The sequence below is a fragment of the Trichoderma ghanense genome (genome assembly GCF_004382785.1).
Source record: "Trichoderma ghanense strain CCMA-1212 chromosome Unknown scaffold_19, whole genome shotgun sequence".
Classification (NCBI taxonomy): domain Eukaryota; kingdom Fungi; phylum Ascomycota; class Sordariomycetes; order Hypocreales; family Hypocreaceae; genus Trichoderma; species Trichoderma ghanense.
The window spans coordinates 229,440-254,102 of record NW_027395682.1 but is presented as its reverse complement, the minus strand read 5'-3'; the positions used below and the strand labels follow the sequence as shown (position 1 = coordinate 254,102).

The 24,663-nt window shown below is 50.5% G+C and overlaps 9 protein-coding genes across 9 annotated transcripts; 4 read left to right on the top strand and 5 right to left on the bottom strand.

Annotated features, from left to right (window-relative positions):
- Positions 1-644: 644 nt before the first annotated feature.
- On the bottom strand, positions 645-2,252 carry CCMA1212_009888 (Pisatin demethylase; the record flags this gene model as incomplete). The annotated part of the gene is made up of 2 exons (XM_073706951.1): positions 893-2,252; positions 645-863 (listed from the first exon to the last, which is right to left on the bottom strand). Exons 1-2 carry the CDS (start codon positions 2,228-2,230, stop codon positions 645-647), a joined length of 1,557 nt encoding a protein of 518 aa, XP_073554586.1. The 5' UTR covers positions 2,231-2,252.
- A 572-nt stretch (positions 2,253-2,824) lies between these two features.
- On the bottom strand, positions 2,825-4,370 carry CCMA1212_009887 (uncharacterized protein; the record flags this gene model as incomplete). The annotated part of the gene is made up of 3 exons (XM_073706950.1): positions 2,825-3,468; positions 3,537-3,980; positions 4,055-4,370. The coding sequence occupies 3 exons, from the start codon at positions 4,368-4,370 to the stop codon at positions 2,825-2,827; spliced, it is 1,404 nt and encodes a 467-aa protein (XP_073554587.1).
- Positions 4,371-4,852: 482 nt separating this feature from the next.
- On the bottom strand, positions 4,853-7,123 carry CCMA1212_009886 (uncharacterized protein; the record flags this gene model as incomplete). Its single annotated transcript, XM_073706949.1, has 1 exon — positions 4,853-7,123. One exon carries the CDS (start codon positions 7,121-7,123, stop codon positions 4,853-4,855), a length of 2,271 nt encoding a protein of 756 aa, XP_073554588.1.
- Positions 7,124-7,668: 545 nt separating this feature from the next.
- CCMA1212_009885 (Alpha-ketoglutarate-dependent taurine dioxygenase) lies at positions 7,669-8,939 on the bottom strand (the record flags this gene model as incomplete). Its single annotated transcript, XM_073706948.1, has 3 exons — positions 7,669-8,207; positions 8,275-8,613; positions 8,681-8,939. 3 exons carry the CDS (start codon positions 8,937-8,939, stop codon positions 7,669-7,671), a joined length of 1,137 nt encoding a protein of 378 aa, XP_073554589.1.
- Positions 8,940-10,722: 1,783 nt separating this feature from the next.
- CCMA1212_009883 (uncharacterized protein) lies at positions 10,723-11,438 on the top strand (the record flags this gene model as incomplete). Its single annotated transcript, XM_073706947.1, has 2 exons — positions 10,723-11,134; positions 11,200-11,438. The coding sequence occupies 2 exons, from the start codon at positions 10,723-10,725 to the stop codon at positions 11,436-11,438; spliced, it is 651 nt and encodes a 216-aa protein (XP_073554590.1).
- A 971-nt stretch (positions 11,439-12,409) lies between these two features.
- Positions 12,410-15,771, bottom strand: CCMA1212_009882 (putative oxidoreductase; the record flags this gene model as incomplete). Its single annotated transcript, XM_073706946.1, has 8 exons — positions 12,410-12,600; positions 12,666-12,767; positions 12,829-13,049; positions 13,125-13,513; positions 13,891-14,482; positions 14,639-15,052; positions 15,103-15,397; positions 15,450-15,771. Coding segments are annotated over 8 exons (2,526 nt in total), but the record flags the coding sequence as incomplete, so codon positions are not given.
- Positions 15,772-16,609: 838 nt separating this feature from the next.
- On the top strand, positions 16,610-18,497 carry CCMA1212_009881 (Baeyer-Villiger monooxygenase; the record flags this gene model as incomplete). Its single annotated transcript, XM_073706945.1, is given in 7 exon segments — positions 16,610-16,900; positions 16,970-17,560; positions 17,609-17,690; positions 17,785-17,888; positions 17,943-17,978; positions 18,042-18,320; positions 18,333-18,497. The coding sequence occupies 7 exon segments, from the start codon at positions 16,610-16,612 to the stop codon at positions 18,495-18,497; spliced, it is 1,548 nt and encodes a 515-aa protein (XP_073554592.1).
- Positions 18,498-20,873: 2,376 nt separating this feature from the next.
- Positions 20,874-21,715, top strand: CCMA1212_009880 (Endo-chitosanase; the record flags this gene model as incomplete). Its single annotated transcript, XM_073706944.1, has 3 exons — positions 20,874-20,976; positions 21,038-21,381; positions 21,455-21,715. The coding sequence occupies 3 exons, from the start codon at positions 20,874-20,876 to the stop codon at positions 21,713-21,715; spliced, it is 708 nt and encodes a 235-aa protein (XP_073554593.1).
- Positions 21,716-22,686: 971 nt separating this feature from the next.
- On the top strand, positions 22,687-24,594 carry CCMA1212_009879 (Sugar transporter STL1; the record flags this gene model as incomplete). Its single annotated transcript, XM_073706943.1, has 5 exons — positions 22,687-23,123; positions 23,188-23,341; positions 23,403-23,877; positions 23,935-24,252; positions 24,313-24,594. Exons 1-5 carry the CDS (start codon positions 22,721-22,723, stop codon positions 24,592-24,594), a joined length of 1,632 nt encoding a protein of 543 aa, XP_073554583.1. The 5' UTR covers positions 22,687-22,720.
- Positions 24,595-24,663: the final 69 nt, after the last annotated feature.

Below are 24,663 nucleotides of genomic sequence, written 5' to 3'. Positions count from 1 at the left end.
ACGAGTACCTTACAAGCAATGTTGACGATCCCAATTGATCATGCTTTTCCTTGCCAAATGCCATTGTGTAACCCATTTGGCCAACAAGGTTTTGACACTCGCCGACTTTGTGTTCTCGACACATCGGCCAAAGCCTTCAATTTCGCGCCCACCAGATCCAATCTGCGTTCTCCCTACTATTGATCCCAGCCTCCCTCCTCCACAGCCGTGACCCCCATACTCATGACTGGACTTACTCGGCAAATCCCTCGGGATTTCTTACGTTGCACCAGATATCACGAAAGGCTCCCATCGAAGAGTTTCTGGATCGTGACTGGCGGGGGCGGATTCAGCCGGTGAGCTTCCCCGCCGGATGAATGTCTGGTGTGTGCAGGCAGTTGCTGTAAGAGTCCAGAGCAGCGATGGGTGCTTAAAAATGCGTCTTCGTCATCGTTCCTATTTTCACCCACATCTGCTTTCCCGTAACCTTCTCAAACCAGGTATGTTGCAAGCATTTTGCGAGCATTGACACCTGATGGTTAAGTGTTAGATCAATACCTTCTTAAATGACGTTGACACTCTCACACGTACCTACCGTGTATTTGGTATAGAAATCGCGGTGTCCTAGACGTGACTGTTGTGTCACCTTTCAGCCCCGTGTATTCTCACAACGTTTCCCTTGCTTTGACAATGACGTTGAAGTTGTTAGGCTTTACAAACCAATAATTCGTTGTTTGCCATTCCCTCTCCTTGTCTTGCAGCTCGAAGTCGAAGTTCCTGATCAGCAATGGGATGAGCTTTGACATTTCTAGATAAGAAATGTGTCGGCCGATGCATGTCCGGGATCCCAAGCCAAACTGCTCTTCATTAATATCTGACCGTTCCTGGCAACAACAACAGTTGGTATGCTCACCGGTAGGTAGTATGCATTCATCCGAGCTAACCTGTGTCCACCCTCCTCTTCAGCCTCCAACCATCTCTCTGGCCGAAATTCTGCAGCATCGTCCCCAAAGACGTCTTCGTTGTAATGTGCTGTCCACGTATTGAGACCTATCGATGACCCTTCGGGGAAAAAGTGTCCATTCAGTTGTATGCCGCCCTCGGTGACAGTTCTCCATAGAGGAAGTCCCGTGGCGGGATGTAGACGCAGTGCTTCTTTCATAACAGCTTGCCAATATGGCATTTCGAGGCTCTCCTTGAAGCCAAGATGAGCACCAGTATGGGAAATGAGATCGACTTCTTCTCTGACTTTCTCCATGACGTACGGGTGTTTGATGAGATAGTATAAGATGGCCGATAGACTGATAGCTGTGGTGTCGGATCCTGCGATGATGTTGGACATGCTCATCATGAAGACATGATAGTCAGTCACCTTGGATGGAGCATCCTTGTTTTTGATCATGATCTTCTCCAGGAAGTCTTCGGGAGATCCATCATTGTGTGCTGGTAATGCCTTTTCCTCATTCTTTGTCTGCTCGGCCCGTCTCTGTCGTATTCTCTCTTTCACATATGCTGCGAGGTATGTTCGTCCTGCAGCTCCTCCAATGCCGAAAAAGTTGGACACGGCAAATGTGTATGGATGAAGAGAGGAGTATATGCCAATCAGCGTGGAATATGCAAGGACCTTGTGCTGCGCCTGTAGCAAGCCTGAAACGTCCTCCCCACGATCAAGGAAGCCGAACGGCTTGGAGAAGGTTATGTTTCCAATAACGTCGAACGCATAACATTGGAACCAGTGGCCCATGTTGATAGGCTCCCCGCTCTTCGAAAACAAGGACAAGCGATTCAGCAGGACGTCTGCGCATTCATCCACGTATCTCTCATAGCCGACAAGACTGGACATACTGTACAGCCCTTGAAATACTCTTCTCGTCTGAGCGTGCCTCTTGATGTCTCTGTCCGGGAACGTGGTCCAAGCATCGGGACTGGGATGCTTCCACCCGTCATACCACTCTGACTTTGGCAGCTTGGAGCCGATTCCATACACCGTGTTCACAGCCTCTGGTATATCAATGCTGTACATATTGGGAGCGAGGCGCACAATCGAACCATATTGTCGATGCAGCTGGATGTTTTCGTGTTCGAAGCGGCCGAGGGAAACACGTCTGAAGTACCACAGCCGAGTGAATCGCGCCAGCAGAGGACCTTGAATGTGCCGCGTTGGCGAGGTGAAGCTCTTGATGAAGGAGAAGACAAGGCGGGCAACGACTAATATGCCGCAAGCCGAAATGGCAAGCTGAAAAGTCAACATGGTCACTCTCGTGAAAACTTGCCTTTTAAACAACCGATACTAAACACCAAGATAGCTAAACGAGATTTGTTTTTACCTGCCTTCTTATACCCCCTCTCCACCTCCAGCCCAAACGAACCAGGATGGCTCCGATGCCGAACTACCCCGGATTTGGTCCCGCACCATGGACTCGAACAAACACCGCGACATTGACTGATCTAAATTTAGGATGTTGTCGGCTCATTGGGGGAGCCTGGGAGCGCCTCCATTCCGCCATCCTCAAACAGTAGCAGCGGTATATCCAGGCCTGCAGAGAGCAGATCTCTCTGCCTTGCCGTGACCACTTACCGACCCGATCGGCGATGTTAGTCGCTATGGTTACGTTTACGCCTGCTGAACGCGCAACAATTCCGCTCCAATTCGGGTCTTGGGGCGTCACGAGCTTCGGCTCGGGCGTTGAACGATGGTCCGGGGCCGGCTACATTACCCATGACTCTCATGGCATGGCGGCTAATCGTGGACCCGTTTTGTTCGGGCAGCTTCACACAAAACCGTATGTTGGCATTTTGACATGACTAGATACTTTCTGTACATCCTTGATGTTTGTTAATCGCCTCAGTTACCCTGGTCCGTTTCCGACTTCTCGGCACTTTTTGGCTCTGCGGCCTTGCCATTCAGAGACTGTCCGTCGAGGCCGTTACCAGCCTCATCACCATCCTCACCTTCATCGTTCCATCCTGGTATCAACTCATTGTCCGCCTCGCCTTCCTGTTGGGGATCCCAGCCCTTCAGTACTCTCGATGCCGCTGCGCTTCCCACAACAGGTAGCTTTTCCATGCCTAGCTTCTTCGCGGATTCAGGTATCGCATTGGGATCCAGGGCTCCAATCTGGAGCAAAACGCTTGCTTGATCCCAGTAGACGTGCTCATGGTACAGTTTCCCTCCTCTCAGAGTAACAATGCTGACCACGAGAATTTGAACTCGCTTTTGAGTGGCCGGGACGCCTGGCAGGATCCAAGGCATTTCTTGCGTATGCTTGAACCGGATGTGAATCTCATCGACAATGCGGTCAGCACCAATGGTTCGAGATACGAGAGTTAGCTTAAGCGACTTTGGATTTCCAAAATACTGGGAATAGAATTCCTGAAGCTCGTCTGCTCCGATGCCTCCTGTCAAGGTGGGAATGTAAGTGACATGCGGGCTTTTGTGCGTCGTGTAGCTGGACATTGTTGAGTCGAGGCTTCGATTGAGAACTTTCCCTAGGCGACGCTGTGAGCATTCAGTTTCAACGATGATGATTGAATGTTGCCGTGGCTTGAGAGCATACCTTGGACATTCTGTTCCCAGACATGCTCCAAGTCCACCGTCTGTCCGAATGCCCTCCTCGCCGCAGCCAAATTCCGGCTCCAAGCCAAATCCGCACTGATCGCATCGTACTCATCTAAATCGTGCTCTGCGAATCCAGGCTGTGCTTGGTAAGTATAGCTTGGATACGCGAATCGAAGCAGGCCGCCGGTCCCCATTCCTGGCTGGATTGTCCTGCGACTTGTGCGTCGTTTGCCTTGGATGCCGACCATTTGCGACTGTACTGTGACGTCGATGTCTTCTCCACCGATTAAGTGCACGAGAGCCGATATGTTGTTTGGGAAGCGACCTTTTGGGTCGGGAATTGCGGTCGGATAATAAGCGATGAGCAGTTTAATCTTGAAGTCGGGATTGTTGTCCATGACGTGGTAATGCTGAAGACACAAGGCAGCAGCATCGCCATATGCTACCATGGTGCAAATCGATGGCATCTTAGCTCTTGTCCCAGATGGCTCTATTCGACATGTGTGTCAACCTTACCCACGATACCAAAGGTCTCGAATGTGGACGTCTCATTTCCTCTCAGGCCTTTCAGCTTTCTCAAGTATTCGTCTCCCCCATTCCCCATAGGGAGATACTGGACGTCAAACCCTTCGGCCTGCCACTCCGCGATAGTCACGGGATCGAAGTCATCGCTCTCGGCCGTGATATACAACCTGGGAGGTTGTCGCGGGAAGTCTTGGGAGAGAAAATTGGGATCTTTGTGATCCGAGACATTCTGCGATAAGATGCGTGCGTTCCGCCCCTCTGCTTCGGGAACAGCGGCCTTTACCAACTTTGCAGTATCGATACTCATTTCGGTGGCTGTGGCAACGGAAAGCTGATGATTGAAGCCATACAGACTGCTACCGACTGCTGCCAAACGGGGCAAGAGTCCTCATTGCTGCGGAGGACAAGTCGCCAGCATTAAATAAACATTGACGCAACCATTCGTAATACAAGGCTCATGACGTCAGAGCTATCGTGTACTTGTACCGTCCTGCTTGGAGAAGCAATCTGGTGTTGCTCGGTTTGCTGATCATATCCTGTTAGGTGCAATCATGTTCGTGAGATATTATGCGCTAAATGTTTGGGGCATCTTCAAGACTTGTTAGTGGCTGTTATTGTGTTGTGGCTTATCCTCTAGTAGCTCGGAGTCTCATATGGAGGATTAGATGGGAGCGAGATAGATGGTTCGGATAGATGAAAGTATCATGCTATTGTTCGTAATAAAAGACCATATTACCGAAGCATAGAGTCGATGGAAAGCCCATGAGATGCCCCGATCTACTGCCATCATCACACTAGCACAAATGCCTCTTCCCGTTTAGTCTCGTGCCGAAAGATCTCGCCATCCATGAATCCATCGCAATAAGCCTCACCGGCATACTCAAACTTGTTCTCTTGACTGCGACCATCCAGCTTTCTCAGGACGTGTGGCGTTGTCCCACCACGGAATATAACAACGCTGTCACCCGCCCGCATATTCTCTGGACCTAGACCTACATAGCCAGCAGTTGTCCGATACAGCTTCCGACCCCGATTCTTGAGCATATTCGACGTGAAAACACTCATGTCAGGGCTTAAGCTGACGTCCGCATTGAGCCCGACCTTTTCGACGCTCTCAGGGCTTGGTCGCAGCTTGATTCTCCCAAAGCGGCGACGAAGTGTGAGGACTTTTGACGCATACCAAACTCTTGCCGAAGCGACACAAAGACCGGCCATGTCCAGGACAAAATCCCGGATGCCTTGGCCTGCGATTTTACCCGCCAAGACTGGATTCAGTGCACATGTTCGTAGGCTCTCCATCTCAGACATTGGTTGCCAATACCAAGGAACGATGCCTATGGTTCGATAGATGCGTGTGATGTGGTAGGACTCAATCGTCTCGTCTGACCTAATGAGTCGTGCTCCGAGAGTATGGATAGCGCGATGCAGAGCCTGGAGTCTCTCGATGCCAGCAACTGCGCCGAGGCTTCGTGTAAAATGGCGATAAGAAAGGCCAGAGTCGCACAAACGCAACTGCATTCCAAGTTCCACAGCTGCGGCAGACAAAGACAGGTCTCTGCTTTGGGATGTGGCAACAGCCCCTCGAGCGAAAAGTGAGACTTCATCGAAGAATAACTTGGCTGAACGATAATCGATCTGCTCGTATACTTGTGTTTCGGACTCCGCCTGATGCAGCCTTTGTCCCACCTCTTGAATCTCGTCGACAAGGATCCCCTTGATGTGAAGCTGCGGTTCCTCCCCCTCGACTCTGATCGGAGCCTCTGCCACTGGTCCTCCGGCGTTCGATGTTGGCTCTTCCAAGGCCACATACCCTACGGGTATTGACAGATCCATAGCCCAATCAGGTGCCCAAGAGGGCAAGCCTTGAGTTCTCTTGGGATGCTGGTTGAATAGCAAAATGTCGATGCTCTCTTGCAGTAGTATCTCCGCGATTTCAGAGTATATCTGAATGACTTTGTCATTATAGTCCACGCGGACTCTTCTCTTCACAGCATCGTCATCGGCTGCGAGACCTAATAAGCCAAAGATGCGGTCTTGCTCCATTGATGCTCCGATTTTCTTGAGATGATGGTTGACATTATACTTCAGTATGAGGTAGTGCAAGCCCCGTCGTTTCATTGTTTGATGAATGGCCTTTCGTTCTTGGAAAATGCGATTGAGCCCACCCATCTTGCCAAAGAGGGCCTCTCGCTCGCGAAGCACACGCTGAGGCACCGCTTTGTCTAAATTACGCACCCAGTGTGTATTGTATATGCTGTAGAACAGGGCGCTGGATCGAAAGCAGTCGAAGCAGAGAGATTTCTTGCCGCACATGAACATGACGGATGGTGCCAAGCATGCCTCTTGGATAATCCACAGTCGGTTGAACCAGTTTTGATCAAGTACATCGGCAAAGCCTCTGAGTGGGAAACGATCCCCATATCGTGCAATCAAATCTAGCAGATCATCACGGTCTTCACGCTGTTCCTCATCCACCGGCAATGTTGGGTCCATTACAGCGTCAAAGACGTGCATGAATTGACTGACCCGAGGTCCCATAACTCTGCATAGCACTCCTTCTGAGCAAATGTCACGGACAACATCAAAGTACCGGTCTGATGCTCGAGTAGCCGGACCCAACCAAACGAGGGTGCGGGCGCTGTTCATATAGATGTCTTGCATGAGCGATACTTGGTGGCTCTTTTCGTTGTTGTCTTTTTGGTTGATGCTGATCTGGTCAATGAAGATGCGGTCCGTTATCTTCTGAGAAACCAAGTGGAAGAGCGCATTCTCGAGTGCTGGGAAGATGTACAGCTTGCGGGAGTCGTCGTCTGTTTCAATGATGATTTGTTGATTTGGCTCTGACTGCCCCGCTGGCACGTTCCATGAATATGAGAGAGCATCATAACGAACGCCTGCGTCGATATCTGCCTCTAGAAGTCTGATGCTGATGGTGCCAAAGGTGCCTGGGATGATTGATGGTTTCGGCGGCAGAAGCTGAACCAAGCGAAAGACTCTCTTAGCTGGAGAGAGCGGCGAATACTCATACGGCTCGAGTGTCTTGAAGTCCAAGAGCGACATATTGTTCGGCCATGCGGGGGAGTGTCCGACGATGTTTCACGCAAAGCTGCGTGTCGACTTGACAGTGCTTCTTATCAAACAAGGAGCATGCCGCCAGCTGTCTGGCTAACTATTCAGCTGATGCATCTCAGCCGCAATATTGATTGTATGGCGGCTTGGCACAGACCAGCTTGTGAAAGGAATCCGCGTTTTGCAAGCGGTATCGCAGACATGCTTGGAGCATCGGTTTGCATGGATATATCGAGCTTAATCTAAACTTGTTTTCTTGTCTTTTCTCTCTTCTAGTACCTAGAGAGAGGGGCTGGTGTCGTGAGCGCAGAATTGATGTTGTTAGTCTACCGCAGGTAGGCAGCTTGTAAGGCAGCCGCTTGGTTACTATCGTTTTGATGAGAGTCGCAATTTTGGTACTACTGTCAAGCGGAATATTTACACGCAACCTCGCTGCGGGGTTCTCACCACTCCGCGATCCTCATAGCCACACCAGGTTACTAATTCACGCCATTACTCATACTACAGACATTGATTGGCCTTTGTGTAATCATTCCTCATGCCCTCCCAAGCGCAATGGCCTCCCTGCGACTCACGCTCTGGGAATCAAAGTACGGCTTCTCTCCCAAGCTCACCGCCCTTGATCCGGTGCGCTCTCCAAGCCCCTCATTGATGTAGTCCGGTGTAGCGGCGTGGTAGACGCTGCGGTTATCCCAGATGGCCAGGTCGTTGACATTCTGCCATCGGTTGCGAACCTGCAGATCGTGGTTCTCGACGATCAAACGAACGAACCAGTCCAGGAAGTGCTTGGACTCATCTTCCGTCAGGCCGTGGATGTATTGGACGTGATGGCCAACAGCAAAGACACTCTTCCAGCCGGTAACCGGGTTGGTACGAATGACTGGGTGAATGGCCTCGAGAACATCGCCGACGTTTTCGGGGGCCCCTCGGGGAGTAGAGAAGAGAGAGAAACCATTCTTATCAGCGGCCTCTTTGAAGCCAGGCTGTGCGTAGTAGGCAGTCAAGCCATCCAAGAAGTTCTGCAACGGCTTAGAGATGCGATCATAAAGCTCATACCCAGAAGCCCACAGTGTATCTAACAAAGGGCATGTTAGCTTGTTGCGATATTACTTGGAAAGACTGTACTGTCGGGGTCTAGTCACCTCCTCCCGTCTTCGGCAACTCTGTCAATCTCAACAGAGCATAGTCGCTCGGAATGGGCTCAAAAGTGATATCAGAGTGCCACTGTCCCTTTTGGCTCTGGCGCTTGCTAGACTTGAGATAGCGATCGGAGTAAATTTTCTTGGCCTGCTCAGACGAGATGACGCTGATTTCGTCGTCTCCTGTGCCGCTGCCACGAGCACCATTGTGGACTGGGTGAATGTGTAGTCCAGAGGTCGCCGGCTTCCCGCTCAGCTCTCCAAGGCGCTGGACGAGTTCCTTTTGGAGATCGTTGGTAATGTTGTCCTGCTTGCGGAAGAAGACGACGCCTCGTTGAGAGACTTCGAAGTATGGTTAGTGAGGAGACTATTTGACGGGAAGAGAACAGAGATTTCTGCAAGGTCATACTGGTGATGGCCAAATCCCTCAGCAGCTCATCAGAGTTGGGTGCCCTGAGCCATTCTGCAAGGTCAACATCGGCAAATTCCCTTCCGATGACAGGAGTCACATCAAACTGTTTGAATTGGTCGAGGGCTCCGCTCAGTTTCAAGGGCTCCCGGTGTCCGGTCTCGAGAGTTGGTTGGGCTGCAGCCTTCAGGTCCGCAACCGGCTTCTGCTTGAGGTTCTCTGTGACCTGTGCCGCGGTCTCTGTAACAGATGGAGCCATTTTGCTTCCTTGCTTTAATCAGCTTGGTAGTAATTGAGGTGAAGGTCAGTTTGTCTGTAGACTGTGAGGTCTAGTATCACGCTGCCTCAATGCTGGGATGGGCGAAGAGGCGAGAATAGGGCATCATATAAATATCTCGATGAGCCATACAAGTTCTCCCTAATGCAACAACGGTCTTGATGATTGAATTATGCAACACTGCCTATAATTTCATCATCTCCAACCCCTGATATTGCGTGTCACTTATCACCACCTACTGATTGGTAAGTGCGAACCATATCCCACAGCTCCGGCGTCATGCGTGATAGCCCAGCTCCGGATGTCGGTCACCCAATTGCGTGGGATTCCCTCAGAATCCACTGGCAGTCTCTTCGTCTTGACCATCGGCCTCGCGGCTTATCGGGGGTCTCGCATATAAAGCATCAAGGATGGTGTCTTCCCCGCGATTGCGTGCCGAACCGCAGTTTGACGCGATCCTAGTATGCGATCACGAACGCAACATCGCGCAATCCCACGGATCATCGCGACATATCGAGCGATGGAGCGAGCGAAGACAAGGAAGTCTGTTAATTATTAAATGAGCAACCTCGCAATTGAAAAAGCATCATTGGACGGTGTCAGCGGGGACGATATTCGACCCGGGAGGGAGGTGCAGAACCGACAAAATATCCACTTTTAGTCAGGGCCGATCAGGATATCCTTTCACTGCCCTTTATAAGGCTTTCTACCTCAAATACACATCTCCCATGTCCGATCAATGCCACCAAGTAGCTCATATTCTTCTTGTGATATATTGAGAGGGCTTGTATAGGCGAGACGCATGAGACCACAGGACAACGCGAGGCTACCTGAGGAGACCAAGCATTTGGTTTAAGGCTGTTCTTTTATCGGACACTTCAGTATACTCCAAAAGTCGAATAGCATCTGACATATGTTGTCTAAAATAAAGACTCCCATCTTCTTCTCAACCTGTTGAGCTGCCAATTATCTGTTCGCATTTCCGAGGATTTTCCATTGCTGCACACTGCAGTGAATAGCACGCATCAGTTGAGCTTGGGGATGACTTACTGCGAGAACTCGTCATTCAAGTCACATTCTATAGTATATAGCGCAAGTCAAAAGGGAGCATGAGCAAGCCATTACTGACAGGTGGCTATGCTGTACATCAAACGGCCGACGGTCCGTTGATTATAGCAGAGATTTCTGTCACGCGCCAACGGTATTTCCCAATGTCAGGCCACAACTGTTGCTGTCAACCAACAGTAGGGAATTTAACACTCGTAAACAAATCATTGAAATGTTGTACTCTATGATCCGGCAGCGTTCGCGACCTATCAGCGCTAGTTCACCAGGTCCCTGGATAAGAATAGAAAACAAAAATATACCGAACCAACATTATGACTACTGGGGGCAGTTCTTTTTGTTACCCACCCGTTTAGTAGCTGATGGCTGTGCCGACTGTAAGATAATGGCTCGAGCTCCGGAAAGCATTGTAGCCGGATCTGAGATCTGGAAATAGCCTTCGAAACATGTTTATTGTCCGAACTCTTAGTGGTGGTGTTAGACAGTTGAAGACGGTTATCAAGGTTCAGAGATATATAAACTTGAAAATGTTCTACAGTCAGAAAGAAATCAGCATCACGTTCAGCTCATAACATCAACAATAGTCATCAAATCAACGACTATCTACCGACTCAGGATACTGGTAAAAGTGCCATTTATCGCGTTCATATCTAAACCATTCTTTTCGAAAATACACAATCACCGTCAGCATACAATCAATATGAAGTCCTTCATGACAGTTGTTGGCTCCGTTGCCGTTCTCCTGACCTCAGTTAGCGCTCTTCCTACGACCAATATTCCTCGTCAAACCGACAGCTGCTTTATCCGCTTAAAGAACGGGGATGGTGATGCGTCCGTCGGTGCCAGCATTCCCGTCGATGCACTCTTTTCCACCGCCGATAACCGCCGGGTCAGTGCTGGCGTAAATGCACAAGCTGTCACTCCTGGTTGCGTCTGCCAGGGATTCAGTGATGCTGCCGGTACACTCAAGCTTGGCGGTATCTTCGATGACCAGACATTGGTCAGCTTTACCGACGCTTCCAGCGGAGAGGTTGACTCTCATATCGGCCAAGCTGTCCCCATCGGCTCCTTCTGCTGTGTTTCAACTCCCAACACTGCGCCCATTTGCTCCGGTGCTGGCACTTCCCCCCCCCACTCTCTCCTGCTGAGACTGTTCGTGTTCAGATCAACTCGGCAGATGATTCAGCAGTGCAGATCGAGGTTCCTGCAGATGGCTCGCCTTTTGCAGTGTCTTTCGACATTGCTGACGCTGCGGAGGTTGTTGATACCGAGGGCTCGAACATAGCTACCTGCCAGGCCTTTTCTGATGCCGACGGCACTGCCACGGTTGGAAGCCACTTTGGCACTGATTTGGTGTCTCTGAACGGCGGAGCAGCTGTCAGGATCCTCTCCCTTCGCTGTAACTCGACATCCTAAGGGCGATCAATTCATTTTAATGTGATTACACATGTCATGGAGGCTATAGAAGGTATAGAACTTAGGGTATAGAGATATAGGGAACACTGGAGTAATGAGATTTTGGGAGTATTGCAGATTTAGGGGCTCAACGAGTTGGAAATGACGCACGGATATTGAACCGTATACGGGTGAAGCATGCTTGGTCATAATAGTGATAGTGCAGTTAGCTCCGATTCATCCTCTATTAAATCGTCGTTTTTCTAATTAGACCTTTCATGACTCCATTCACAGGCGTTGTACTGTCTTTGGTAAGAACTTTGACTACCATCACTCCTACCAGCGCTCGTTAAAACGGACATGTTGATATCGAGGCAAAGCAATGGGTGCTTTGAACCTTGTCCCTTGTTCGGCTCCCACTATTCAGTTCTGATTAGTTGCTACGACATGATGTATGGATAGGCCAGTTGCGATATCGTTCAAGGACTGTTGGAAGAACAGTATCTTGGGTTTGCCACTTGAGCTGAACAATACAACAATACACCGGGCCAAGACAAGATGTCTTATTCTGCACTCGCCAAAGCCTTGAAGCCCGTGAGGCCATAGCACTCATCTCTCCATCAGCACGGCTCAACGAGGCTTTTCCCACCGCTACACCGCGTGTAATAACGGTGCTGCCCAGCCGAGCCTATGAAGCCCGCACTTTCTTGACAGATGATGCAGGTATTCAAACGTCCATTAGCATAATTTTGTCGAAGCCTCATTCACACGTATGGTCATCTTACCCTTTGAAGCCATAGCTGGGATGGACTTGGAGAGTGGAAGGCTCCCATTGCTGAAGCCAGCGGTGGTAAACCTACGACCTATGTCATGCAGGGTACATGCAGGATGGTGCACCTATTGTCGCCAACTAATAATTAAATGTTCTCGTCGCTTTGCGTATTATTCGTTCTGTTAAGCGCCATCTCAAATCATGTCACTAGACATGGTCATTATTGAGCGGTGTATCCTCCGTCCACTGGCAGCATAACACCAGTTATCCAGTGTGCCTCACTACTTGCGAGGAATACAGCAGCTCCAGTTATGTCTTCTGGCATGCCAATCCCATGCAATGGGTGGCGCTGTCCGAGCTTCTCGGCATCGTGGATTTGGGTCGTATTCGCGAGGATGGCTGCCGCGGTGTCTAGTCGAAATGGCGTCAGAGGTTGATCGATTAATACACACCTGTGTTTGCCATTTACCACTTACATCCTGGGCAAATAGCATTGCAATGAATGCCATCCTTAGCATAGTCCATCGCGATTTGTCTTGTCAAATTCGTTACAGCTCCCTTAGAAGCGGCATAGCATGCTGTTGACGTCGTCAGCCTCTCTCCACTCCTAGGAGGTGGAAGACTTGCGAACTCCTCTACCACCCACCAGGCCATATATGGAAGATAGGTTGATGATCCAGCCGCGATCTCCCGAAGCGAGCTTGTCTTGGGACAGCATCTGAGCAATCACGTATTTACTGGCAAGAAAGGCCGATTTAGTGTTTACCGCCATGGTCAAATCCCACCATTGCTCCGGTGTCTCGTGGATCCTGAGAGTCGGTTTCCCGGCTTCGATGGAGATACCGGCGTTGTTGACCAACCTGCGATCATGTTCACGCTTTTAGTCATGACCTCGCAATAGACCTCGTTCGCCTCCCGATGAAGAGCCCTCTTACACGTCGATGCGACCATATGCTGCGATTGTCTTTTTCACCGTTTCTTCTACCTCGAGAGCAACACTCACATCCGCTTGGATATACACAGCCCGCCCTCCTTTCTGTCGTATCAAGGCATCGGTATCGATCCCCCGCTCAGCCTCTATCTCCTGTCGTGCATCGGGTCTCAAGTCAACGCAAGCGAGGAATGCACCCTCTCGCGCATATGCCAATGAAATTGCTCGACCGAGTCCGGATGATGATCCGGTCACAATGCATACTTTATGCAGCAAGCGCTGGGATGGGAAGGCTTCCGCCATTGAGATAGAGCGACTGAATTCTTGCTGATAATGAGCTGTGACGAACAACAGCAATGCAGCCTCTTCTTCGAGGATGAGTGGTATTTTTGTCTTGTTACGTCAGATACTGGAAACCCAGGGAGGTAATCGTCGGTAAACGTCATGTGAGCGCTGCTGGTCGGAAGTATTGCCTCTGGACTCGGCTTACTTTCCACGTAAAAGCCATGAGCGAAAGTCAGCTGTGCCGAATCCTACTACTCGTACTCATTTGTATCATTCAATCTATCATCCTAGTCAAATATCCATTCTGGATCTCTGTCGCTGCTCCGTCTAGCCAGCAAGTCTGCAATCCGAGACGCATGGTGGCTTGTTGTCCACCCCAAGTCCCGCTCAATACCCGACAGCAATTCTACTACCACTTGAAGGTCTTGCGAATCGGTGAATACTTGGCCCGCCACAAAAAGCGCCTGAACGGAGTGCACTCGTACAGAATCTGGAGGGTTTGTCAGGCTGATGCCGCAAATCTCGCGAGCATGACGAAGAGCCTCGCGCTCGCTTTGCCTGTATGAGTCCAGGCGAGCAGAGACCGACGAGCGGACGGCTGTAGACTCTTGAGGCTGGTTCGTCAATAATAGAATGCAGGCCATGTGGTAGCTCTGCATTGTTGCGGCACATATTGGAGCTTCGTACCATATCTTCTCAAATCTGGAAGGGCAACCATCTTCTTCAGCGCCACTGGTTCGGGCACTTGGGTTAAAGCTCGTCGGTAGGGTACAGCGCCAGTTCTGAAGCTCCCTGGTCAGGATATTCCATCTCTCGAGTAACTGCTCTTGTGTCACACCAACAAGCGGTCGCTGGCCCGGTGGAAGAGCGTAGTGCTTAGGATCTAGGGCATCTCCAGCAGCGATATGGTTTGCAATCTTGCCCAGAAGCCAAACCAGCTCGTTGCTCTTTGCATCCTCCTCCACATCAGCAGCATTGGCGATGTAAAAGGGCATAAGTGATCCATGCTCGTCGGTGACGAGACCCGCGTTCTGCCACAGACGAATATCCTTCAGATCCAGCCGTGTCTGCGTCTCACTAATAACTGCTAAAGGTCAGTGCTATCGGGCCTTTGCGTTGTAGCATCACGAGAGACCCTCACAAGAACAAAGCAAATCTTGTCTCGCTAAGCTCCAAAAGATGGGCCCGGACACAGCTGCTCTCGGAATGGCAATCGGAGAGCCCAAAACTGACTTAGAGTCGAATCTGGGACTGAAGAGCGGCAGCGCACTGAGATGAGCGCTCCAAGCTGTGCCTGGCGCATCCATGAGCTCATAAGTGCACAGTATCGTGATGGAAGCAAACAGTTCCTCTTTGTCGGCATCATCAATCTCAAATGCTCCCCGATTGATGGCAATTTTGAGATGCTTGATGGCGCAGTCATAGTGCTTGGCGGATTGATACTGCCAGTCGACATTAATTCCGAGGGTCGAGATAGCTCTGCGTCTTCCTTCTGGCTTCTCCCCAAACTGTCCCTTTGCGATGCTCTGACAGTGTCCCAAGTGTTTTGCTGCCAGAGCGCACACGGCAGATTTCAAGAGTGGCTTTGTTGTAGCCATAACCGTTACCTTGTGTGAAAAGTAGGCACCAGTATCAAAAGTATCCATCCTGCACCTGGTCAGCCTTTGGATCCGTCGTAGTAGAAATCGCGCCCTCACCATTGTCCGGGTCCCTCCTTGAAATGTCTCAATAATTGCAAAGACAAAAGGTTGCCATTCAAACCATTGGTTAGTCGAGGCATCGACAGCGGCTCATCTTCAAGCGGAGATGCTGAGAAATGCTGTGAGGGGACGGCCCCGTCACTGTTCGAGGCTTCATCCTTGCCCTCCCGAGGCGAACTTGTTATCTCATCGTCCACAGTCCGCGCCGCCTCTTGGCCCAGCTCCTCCGATTCGTATTGGAAGATGGGTGTAGAGTCAGATTCGTATGGGTCATCAATGTTCACAAATCTTACTAAGGTATAGATTCAGCCTCGATTACAACCTCTTTTTACCGGGTTTCATACAAGTCTTGGGAACGTCCACCCAAATTTGATCGTCATCAAATGGTTCGCAACGGTTGGCCTTGTTCTTTGTTCTCCTGTTCGAATGTACGCTGCTGTCAAATGTGCGAAACACGGCTCTCGCAATATAGCGACAGTCGCGCGAACTCTTGATACAGTTGTGACAGATCGGCTGCTCTTCATCACACTTCAATTTCCGGTGTCGGCAAGTGATACTGCGATTTTCTTTTTCAGACAACTGTCTCTTGAAGCGAAGGCTCTTACTCACCAACCGCTGTATGAACGCATGATACCCCTCCTCTTGGATTTGACAATTCGTGTACTCCTTCTCAGTTGGTAGTTCAGATTGGTAGAAGGCATGGGTGCCGATATGACATGTGACGGATTAAGACGGCGATGCTTTCAGAGTTGGCGAGAAGATTGGGCAAGTAAGCCGGGAGTTGATTGGCCCTGCAGCTCGTCCCTGAATAAATTCGGCTATCCAAGCAAATACTAAACCTACGTTCCGCTCGCAGATTGCAGAAAAGAGTAATGTGTCACAACTCATCAGGCAGTTCTGGTGAGCCCAGTGAGTGGTTGCGGTGAGAATGTTCAGCGGCCAAAGGGCAATGGGGCAATTTTGCCTAACGTCTTTCTTTCGTGATCACCTTTTGCATCTGAATGATCTGACGTCTCTGAGCTCCGATACTTTCCCCTCCCAGTCTGCAGTAACCCACCACTTCTCTCCGCATCTCCATCTTCTCCGCAGACGCATCTTTTCCACTACCTTAGTGTTCCATAAAAGCAGCCACTTATTGCAGAATAAACTGCAGGTGAACCGGGAGCTCCATCGAGCGACATCGGATTGGACCGGCTTGATTGCTAGTTCTGTCCGTCATCCTCGGTACAGTTGCCCTTAACCCTAAGCCGCAAACGAGACAAAAGGGTGACAAACGTGATGCGCCTCACGTTCGACAACCACCAAATGGTTCCATCACCGGATTTATGCAAACGCAAGTATGAGATATCGAGCCAATTTGGTGATTCCATTCTCGAGACAGCCATCGTCGGCTTACATTCCCATGATGATTCCCCACTGCATGTGTTATTAGCATAACATCATGTGGTGCACCTACTCTTGGGAGAGGCGCAACACAAACATCATGCAGCACGATCTACCATAAATGATCACGTATATACAACTGAGTACGAGCATTTCCGATAGTCTCCTTCATTCTTTCGGCTCCGTCCTGTGGGAATGTCCCATCAGGCAAACCACACAGCTGATGCTAGCCACATCACCGAGTATGACGGAAAACACAGATATTCTCATCATTGCTGCTGGCATATCGGGCGTTGGGTTCGCTATACAACTAGTCAGGCAGTTTGGTACTAGAAACTTCAAACTCATTGAGAAATCCGACAACATCGGTGGAACATGGTGGACCAACTCGTATCCTGGATGTGGTTGCGACGTACGTATCAATTTGGTCTCACGATTGTGCTTGACTCGTCATAGGGATTAATGATACGAACTGAGGCAGGTTTCGTCCCATTTCTTCTCTTATTCGTTCACACTGAAGCCTGATTGGACAAGCAAATTTGCCCTTCAGTCCGAGATACATCAATACTTCACGAAAGTAGTAGCCCGATACGATATCCACAGACATGTTCGGCTAGCATCTCTTGTTGAGAAGGCTTTTTGGGATGCGGCATCCGGAATGTGGCACATCACGGTTCGAGATGTTCATACATCTGAATTAATGGAATATCGCAGCAAAATCTTGATATCTGCGGTCGGGACACTGTCTGTCCCCAGAAAATGCACTATTCCAGGCGCTTCAAGCTTTCATGGGAAGATCTTCCACACAGCACAGTGGGACCACACATTCAACTGGAAGGACAAGGAGCTTGTAGTTGTCGGTAAGGCTCCCAATTCATCATACGATGCTTGGTACCCTGATGGTAATAACCAAAATTGTAGGAAACGGATGCTCTGCGACAGAAATAATCCAGAGGTCAGCTCAGGACCAGGAGCAGCCAAAACAGTGACACAATTTTGTCAACAGGCCCATTGGCTTGCTGACCGCCCAAACCCAGAATACTCTGCCTGGTTCAAGTGGATAATGGAACGGGTTCCTCTGGCGATGCGAATTTACAGAGCCAAGCTGTACTGGAACTAGGAACGAGACTTTGCGGGCTTTGGCATAGAAACGGGTGCTGAGATTCGCAGAGGTTGGTCGCAAGACGCCGCCAATTACATCCGTGCGAATGCGCCTGCGCAATATCGAGACTTTCTCGTGCCCAAAACGGAGATTGGGTGCAAACGACGCGTCAACGATACTGGCTACCTAGCGAGTCTGCACCAGAACAATGTCGACCTCGATTGAGGACCCGGTGGAGGAGAGTGTACCGAATGGCGTACGGACAAAGACTGGAAGGATTATTCATGCCGATGCAATTGTTCTTGCTCAGGGATTTGAATTTGAGACGTCAAAGCCATTTGGGACGTTGTAGATCTTCGGTGTAGGAGGCATCAGCATCCAAGACCATGTGAGTATAACGACCCTCAGATACTTAAATCGATGCTACAATATGCAATGATGCCTCACCCAGTTTCTGCAGTGGAATCAAATCAGCGAGGGAGTTTCTTCCGCATATCTAGGAACATGTCATTCAGCGTTCCCAAGCTTCTTCATCATGATGGGCCCCGACACTCTGAGCGGTCATCTCTCTGTTATTTACACCACAGAATGCCAGATCAACTTCACACTGCGAATCATCAAGCCCATTCTCAATGCAATGGGTACAGGGACTTCGGGCTGGCAACGGGTAGGCCTACCTGCGACGATTGTTTCCGTCAAGCCTTCAGCCGAGAAGAAAGATATTGGCACGGTTTAACAAAAGGTTGGAAAGCTGGTCTGGGCAACCGGGTGTACGTCTTGGTGCATTGACGAGAGCACCAAGAGAAACTATATCATGTTCCCAGATTGGCAGTACAAGTTCTGGCTGAGTAGCGTCTTCATCGCTTGGGATGATTTCGTCTATAGAACGTCTGAAAAGTTTAATTAAAAAGCTACGAGCGAGCGGACTGGAATGGCGGTCTATCCCGGCACTATGGTTGGTGGTATACTCGGAATTGGGGTTCTTCACCGTGATAGACTTTGCACCTACGTGCAAACAGCAAGAAGATTTGCCTCGCAAATGACTCAGTTGGCATTGTAGAACGGGCGGCGGTTTACTGCCTCTATTTCTTCCTACACATCTCGCCCCCAAACGAGCAGGTCCTGTTGTAATGCATCCGAGTTTGTTATAACCCTTCTTCAGGACAATACCAATATTTTCCATGCACTGGGGACCTAGCACGTGGTCTCTGGAGAGGGTTGCGGGGGTCGTGGACAGGGTGCGGCTCTCAACATGAAGCTTTTTGACACATCTCCGCGTCTATCATTTCTTGAAACCTTGCTGAATGAGGTGAAGCCATACTCTCTTGGGCTACCCGTACTCTAGCTGGCTCATACGAGGTCTCCAGGGTATGTAGCCAACAGCATACGGGTATCGACCGGGGCTTTGCAGGGCTTGTGGAGCTGGAATTCATGTACTGAAGCTTTGATATCGAGTAATGGAGGCGTGCGGCAGCCTCTGCGAGGGAACTTGAGCACCCCTGTCAGAGCACCCTGGTCGGTACTCATGCACTGTTGACTACTTTGGCCGACTACCTCGTACAGTAAGCCGTGAGGTCGGAAGCTAAGAAGCTGATACCGACGTCCCATTTGCTCGCAAATTGGGTCCGACAAGAACTTAAGAAGCCGGCAACAGAACAATTGCTAGCGCTCCACCCAGCACTGAAATGGCCAGTGTTTTCCCGGGCTCAGGTCACGAGGGATTAGCCCCACCAATCGGATCGAAGGACAATGCTAATACGGAGCATTGCTTCCAATTCATTCTCGTCACATCTTTACTGCACTGTACGGCCGGCATTATCCGGGAAGCCGAAACCTTACTGAGTTCTACATGAATCCACCATGATTATACGAGTAAGTGTGTCATTCAGAATTGTGAGACAATTGACCTTTTTCAGCAACCGGCAGAAGCAACATTAAACCGAGTGTGAAAACCGGTTATCGCCTAGCGTATATGAGGCAGAGGGGGAAAATGACAGGCACTGGCCACTCACTTACACCATCAGGGCAAAGGGCCTCCATGACAAGTGGTATTCAAATGAGAAGTGCGTCGCTGCACGTCAATCTGAATAGCATACCGCCGTCGTCTCCACCCCAGGAGATGATAGAGAATGCACACCCCGTGTCTGCAAACATGCAACACTGGAGGTCACAATGCTACAAACTCATGTTTCGCGTTAACGACCGAACTTGGCCCTGCTCACCGCTAACTTGGCATTGCTGTTGCCGTACCTGTGATGAGAGAGCTGTAGATCACTGATCGCAGAATCCGCACGTACATGATCATAATCAAGCCTGTAGCTCTACGGGGGACTATGTCATTCTGAACTTTGTATCAGTGCTGATGAACATGGTACTGTATTCGGATACTATGACGGATGAACCTGTCTTCTGGGTTCGGGAACGCAGCATGTATCTTGAAGTGTTACGTGGAATGTGTAGAGAAAGGCCCCACGCTGACTTGTCGTGACCAAAATGTCAAGATCTCGTATTGTATGCGCGTTTCAAAGGTCGCCGAGCCGGACACTGCAAAGGCACCTATCGGATAAAATGCCGCCAACTCTGTCTGGCACGCTCTAGCAAAGAAGGGAAGGACGTTCGAGGCCTCGGGGTCAGGACGCCTTGAATCACACCCACCATCTTCACCAACAGACACAATCTCGAACCTAATCGGATGTTATGTGGACAGCGAAGTAGCGGCGCTGGGATCTGCAAGCATGCTTAATTCTGCCCCCTGCATTCATCCAATATACGGGGGACATGCCATCGTAGTTGGCTCTTTTTAGTGTAGCGCGTTCATCTGTCAATTGAGATGGACCTCGTATAAGCCAGCCGTTGCAGCGGGTGGCTCTCCGGGCCAAGATTCCCCGCGTAACTTGCAGGGCTACTACGTTACAAACATTCTTGGAGGCCGAGTTACGCCCTGATAATCCGTAATCTTACTCAATTGTAACTCTTGGACCTTCCTGTTTCATGCGTCGATGTAATGCTTCAGCTGGTTGGAGGTTGTTTTACTTGCATGTTAGCATTGCAAGGGGCCGAACGACAGCCAGCTAGGATGGGTACGCTCAAATAATTGGAAGGAGGTGGTTATCAAGGGGACGATCAGTCAGGTTGTCAAGACAAATGCCAAATTGTCGAGCTGATGTTCGAAAGGGTATAAAGTACAAGGTCATTTCCCGCTGATACGCTGTTAGTTATTGATCAACAAAGGTCTAGTTCTTGAACACGATCTCAGATTTCCAGACTAGTAATACACATAAAGATGCGATCCAACGCTGTCCTCGGTCTGGCTACCTTTGGCGCCGTCGCCTCGGCTTTCTCTCTCCCTGCAAACCTCAAGACTATCTACGATACCCACAGGGCAAGTGGCTGGCATAATTCTACCAGCGTCGATAGGACATACTGACTCTTTGTCTTCGTAGTCAGGGACATGTGCCAACAAGTTGTCGGGCACTTTCAGCGGCGGCGCGGCATACTGTGGCGATCTCCCCGGCGCCATTTTCCTCAAGGGCAGCGCAGGCAACTATGACAATCTGGACATTGATTGTGATGGCGCAAACAATTCGGCTGGTGCTTGTGCCAACGATCCCACCGGCCAGAGCCAGACCGCCTTCAAAGACACCGTGAAGACGTTTGGCATCTCTGATCTCGATGCTAACATTCACCCGTACGTTGTCTTTGGCAACTCGGGCGGCAACCCGTCTTTTAATCCTCAATCTTCCGGCATGCAGCCCCTCAGCGTCATGGCTGTTGTCTGCAACAATCAAGTTGTAAGTGACGGCTGTCCCCAATTAGCTAGCAAACACGGGGTAGAACGGAGGCTGATTCAAGCTTTCTCATCAGTTCTATGGCGTCTGGGGCGATACCAACGGCGGCACCTCCACCGGCGAGGCCTCTCTCGCTCTGGGCAAACTTTGCTTCCCCAATGAAGGCCTCAGCGGCAACAACGGCCATGACCCCAAGGATGTCCTCTTCATTGGCTTTACCGGCTCCGGAGCTGTGCCCGGCAAGAACGGCGCCAACTGGACGGCTAAGAACACCAACGACTTTGAGAACAGCATCAAGGCTTTGGGTGATAGGCTCGTTGCCGGTCTCAAGGCTTAAGGAAAGTCAATTCGAGAAAGACAATTGATGAGATACAACTGTGATAATAGGGCACTTTACGCGGCTATGAAGTATATAGGTATGCGGCTATAGTACATGTAGGTAGTGCTTCAAGAACGATTGAGGGGACAGCAAGCAAAATAACACACTATTATGGGCTCGATCTCAATCGGTCCAAAAGAAAAACAACAGTTGCTTGCAGCATGTGACTACACAGAGCTAGCTTAACAGGATCGAAAAGGGCGAATCATACGCTGTCCATCTTTTGCTCTCCTCGCTAACTACGACACGAGAAGCGACAAGGCTCCTCCACACAATCTTAAGAACCTGGGGATCGTGATGACGATTGGTGCGCATGGCTGCCGTAGTGGACTGTGGATTTTTTCAGCGGAGATCAGCCCTCACAAGTGACCGGTGCTGACGGTCCTAAGTTCTAACCTCCCTTGCCTCCACCGAATCGCCCCCCGTTCTTGACTCAGGCCCGCGGGTATTATTGGTGCGCATAATAACCGACAAAAGCCGGAGAGATCGACAGGCGTGCCGATGGAGCACTTTGCTGGTCTATCAGCGCTCTCAGAGGGCTCCGGAGTGACGACAAGAAGGGTATTCCGGGCATGTCTTTGCTTAGGCAACTCCAGCTTTTCCCCATGGAGGACCCCAGACTGGAGGTTTCTCTTGCCATTCGATCTCATCATCGGTCAACGACCGGATGGCTCCGACGAGGCGTTTAGGCGTCTCAGCTGGCGAATGGAGTCTCCCTTGATTTCGACCATGTAATCCGTTTCTGGTTACCATCCCTGCGGAAAGGATGAGCTTTTTGGTGCTGCCTAATGCCACGCGGGATGCCGATCTTCGGATGTCCACGATGATTTCATGCAAGTATATAAAGGAACCCCCGTCTGGGGTCTCGGGTCTGGGGAAAAGTGACGGAGAGAGTGCATTCAAGAGACTCCAGAAGATCCTCGAAACAGTCTTCGTTCTCGGGTCCAACCGAGCATCATCACCATGACCGTCCTCACCTCACCTCTTGCCAGCTATAATGTGGCCAACAAGCTGTACAAGGCCACTCTGCTCAACACCGTCTGCCTCGTGGCCGGACTGTCGATCTTCTTCTTCGGCTATGATCAAGGGTTGATGGGCGGTGTCAACACGACGCGCGACTATGCCGAGCGCATGGGCTTTGGCCACTGGGACGAAGACCAGAACATTGTCGTCGTCGATAAGCCCCTCCTACAGGGCGGTATTGTAGCCGTCTACTATCTGCCCGGAACTCTATGCGGCTGTCTGCTTGGTGGATGGCTCGGTGATCGCTATGGCCGTATCAAGACGATTGCCATTGCCTCTGCGTGGAGTGTTTGTGCAGCTGCCCTGCAGGCATCAGCCATGAATGCGAACTGGATGTTTTGCGGTATGTCCATGACTGCTCTACAAACTCGAGGCATATGGCAATTGCTAACGGTGAGATGGAATAGCCCGCGTATTGAACGGCGTCGGCACTGGAATCTTGAACGCAATCACACCTGTGTGGGCAACCGAGACAGCTGCTCACACTTCTCGGGGCCAGTTCGTATCCATTGAGTTCACCCTGAACATTCTTGGTGTCGTTGTAGCCTACTGGCTGGAATTGTACGTGCCTTCCCACTCAGTATCCCAAGTCTTGCGGAATGTCTCGCTAACGCGACGGCAGTGGTACTTCTAAATATCACGACAACACATCCTCCTTCATCTGGAGATTTCCCGTCGCCTTCCAGATCCTCCCTCTCATCCTTCTCTTCATCATCATCTGGATCATGCCCGAATCACCTCGCTGGCTTGTCAAAGTGGGCCGTGAAGAGGAGGCTCGCTTCATCCTTGGTCGTCTCCGTGGCAATGAGGGCGAGGACGGCCTCAAGGCGGAGGCAGAGTACAATGATATCATCAACATCCACAAACTTGAAGTAGATACCGCCAAGCAGCAGAGCTACTTTTCCATGTTCTTCGGTATCGGCTCTGGGAAGCTACATACTGGCCGGCGTGTTCAGCTCGTCATCTGGCTGCAGATCTTGCAAGAGTGGATTGGTATTGCGGGAATCACCATCTACGGCCCTGAGATCTTTACAATTGCCGGCATCAGCGCAAAGGACAGACTTTGGGTCAGCGGCATCAACAACATCACATACATGGTACGCTTGGCCAATTGCTTCTCGCTCAAAGCTTGCATCACACTAATATGAGGTCAGTTCGCCACGTTGGTCTGCGTCTTCACCATCGATCGCATCGGTCGTCGTTGGACTCTATATTGGGGAGCTGTTGGCCAGGGCATTTGCATGTTCGTCGCCGGTGGCCTCGCTCGCGCAACCATCAATGCCTCAGACGAAGCCAGCCAGAGCCACATCGGCGGTGCTGCAACATTCTTTGTGTTCCTCTACACTGCAATTTTCGGTGCCACCTGGCTAACGGTTCCTTGGCTGTATCCGGCTGAAATCTTCCCTCTGCAAGTCAGAGCCAAGGGAAACGCCTGGGGTGTCGTTGGCTGGTCCATTGGCAACGGCTGGTGTGTAAGTGCACTTCTCTTCTCGTCCCCCGGCCAGGCCTTTCCATTCTAATCAGCTTCTTAGGTGCTTCTGCTTCCTACCATCTTCAAGGCGCTCAACGAAAAGACACTCTACATCTTCGGCGCGGTCAATGCCCTGTCAATCCTCGTCGTGTGGGCTCTGTATCCAGAGTCCAATCAGAGAACATTGGAGGAGATGGACCTCGTCTTTGCTAGCGACAGCATCTGGGCCTGGGAGGCTGAGCGAAACTTTGCCAAGCTTAAGGCTGAGAACCCTGATCTTGTTCAGGGCTCAACAAATCATGGAATTGTAGATATTGAGCAAGTTGCCGAACCAAAGGAATAGGTTCGCCGGTAAGAGTTTGATTGTCTTTTTATACTGGTTTTTCTATTATACTCGCGTTGAGTTATCTTG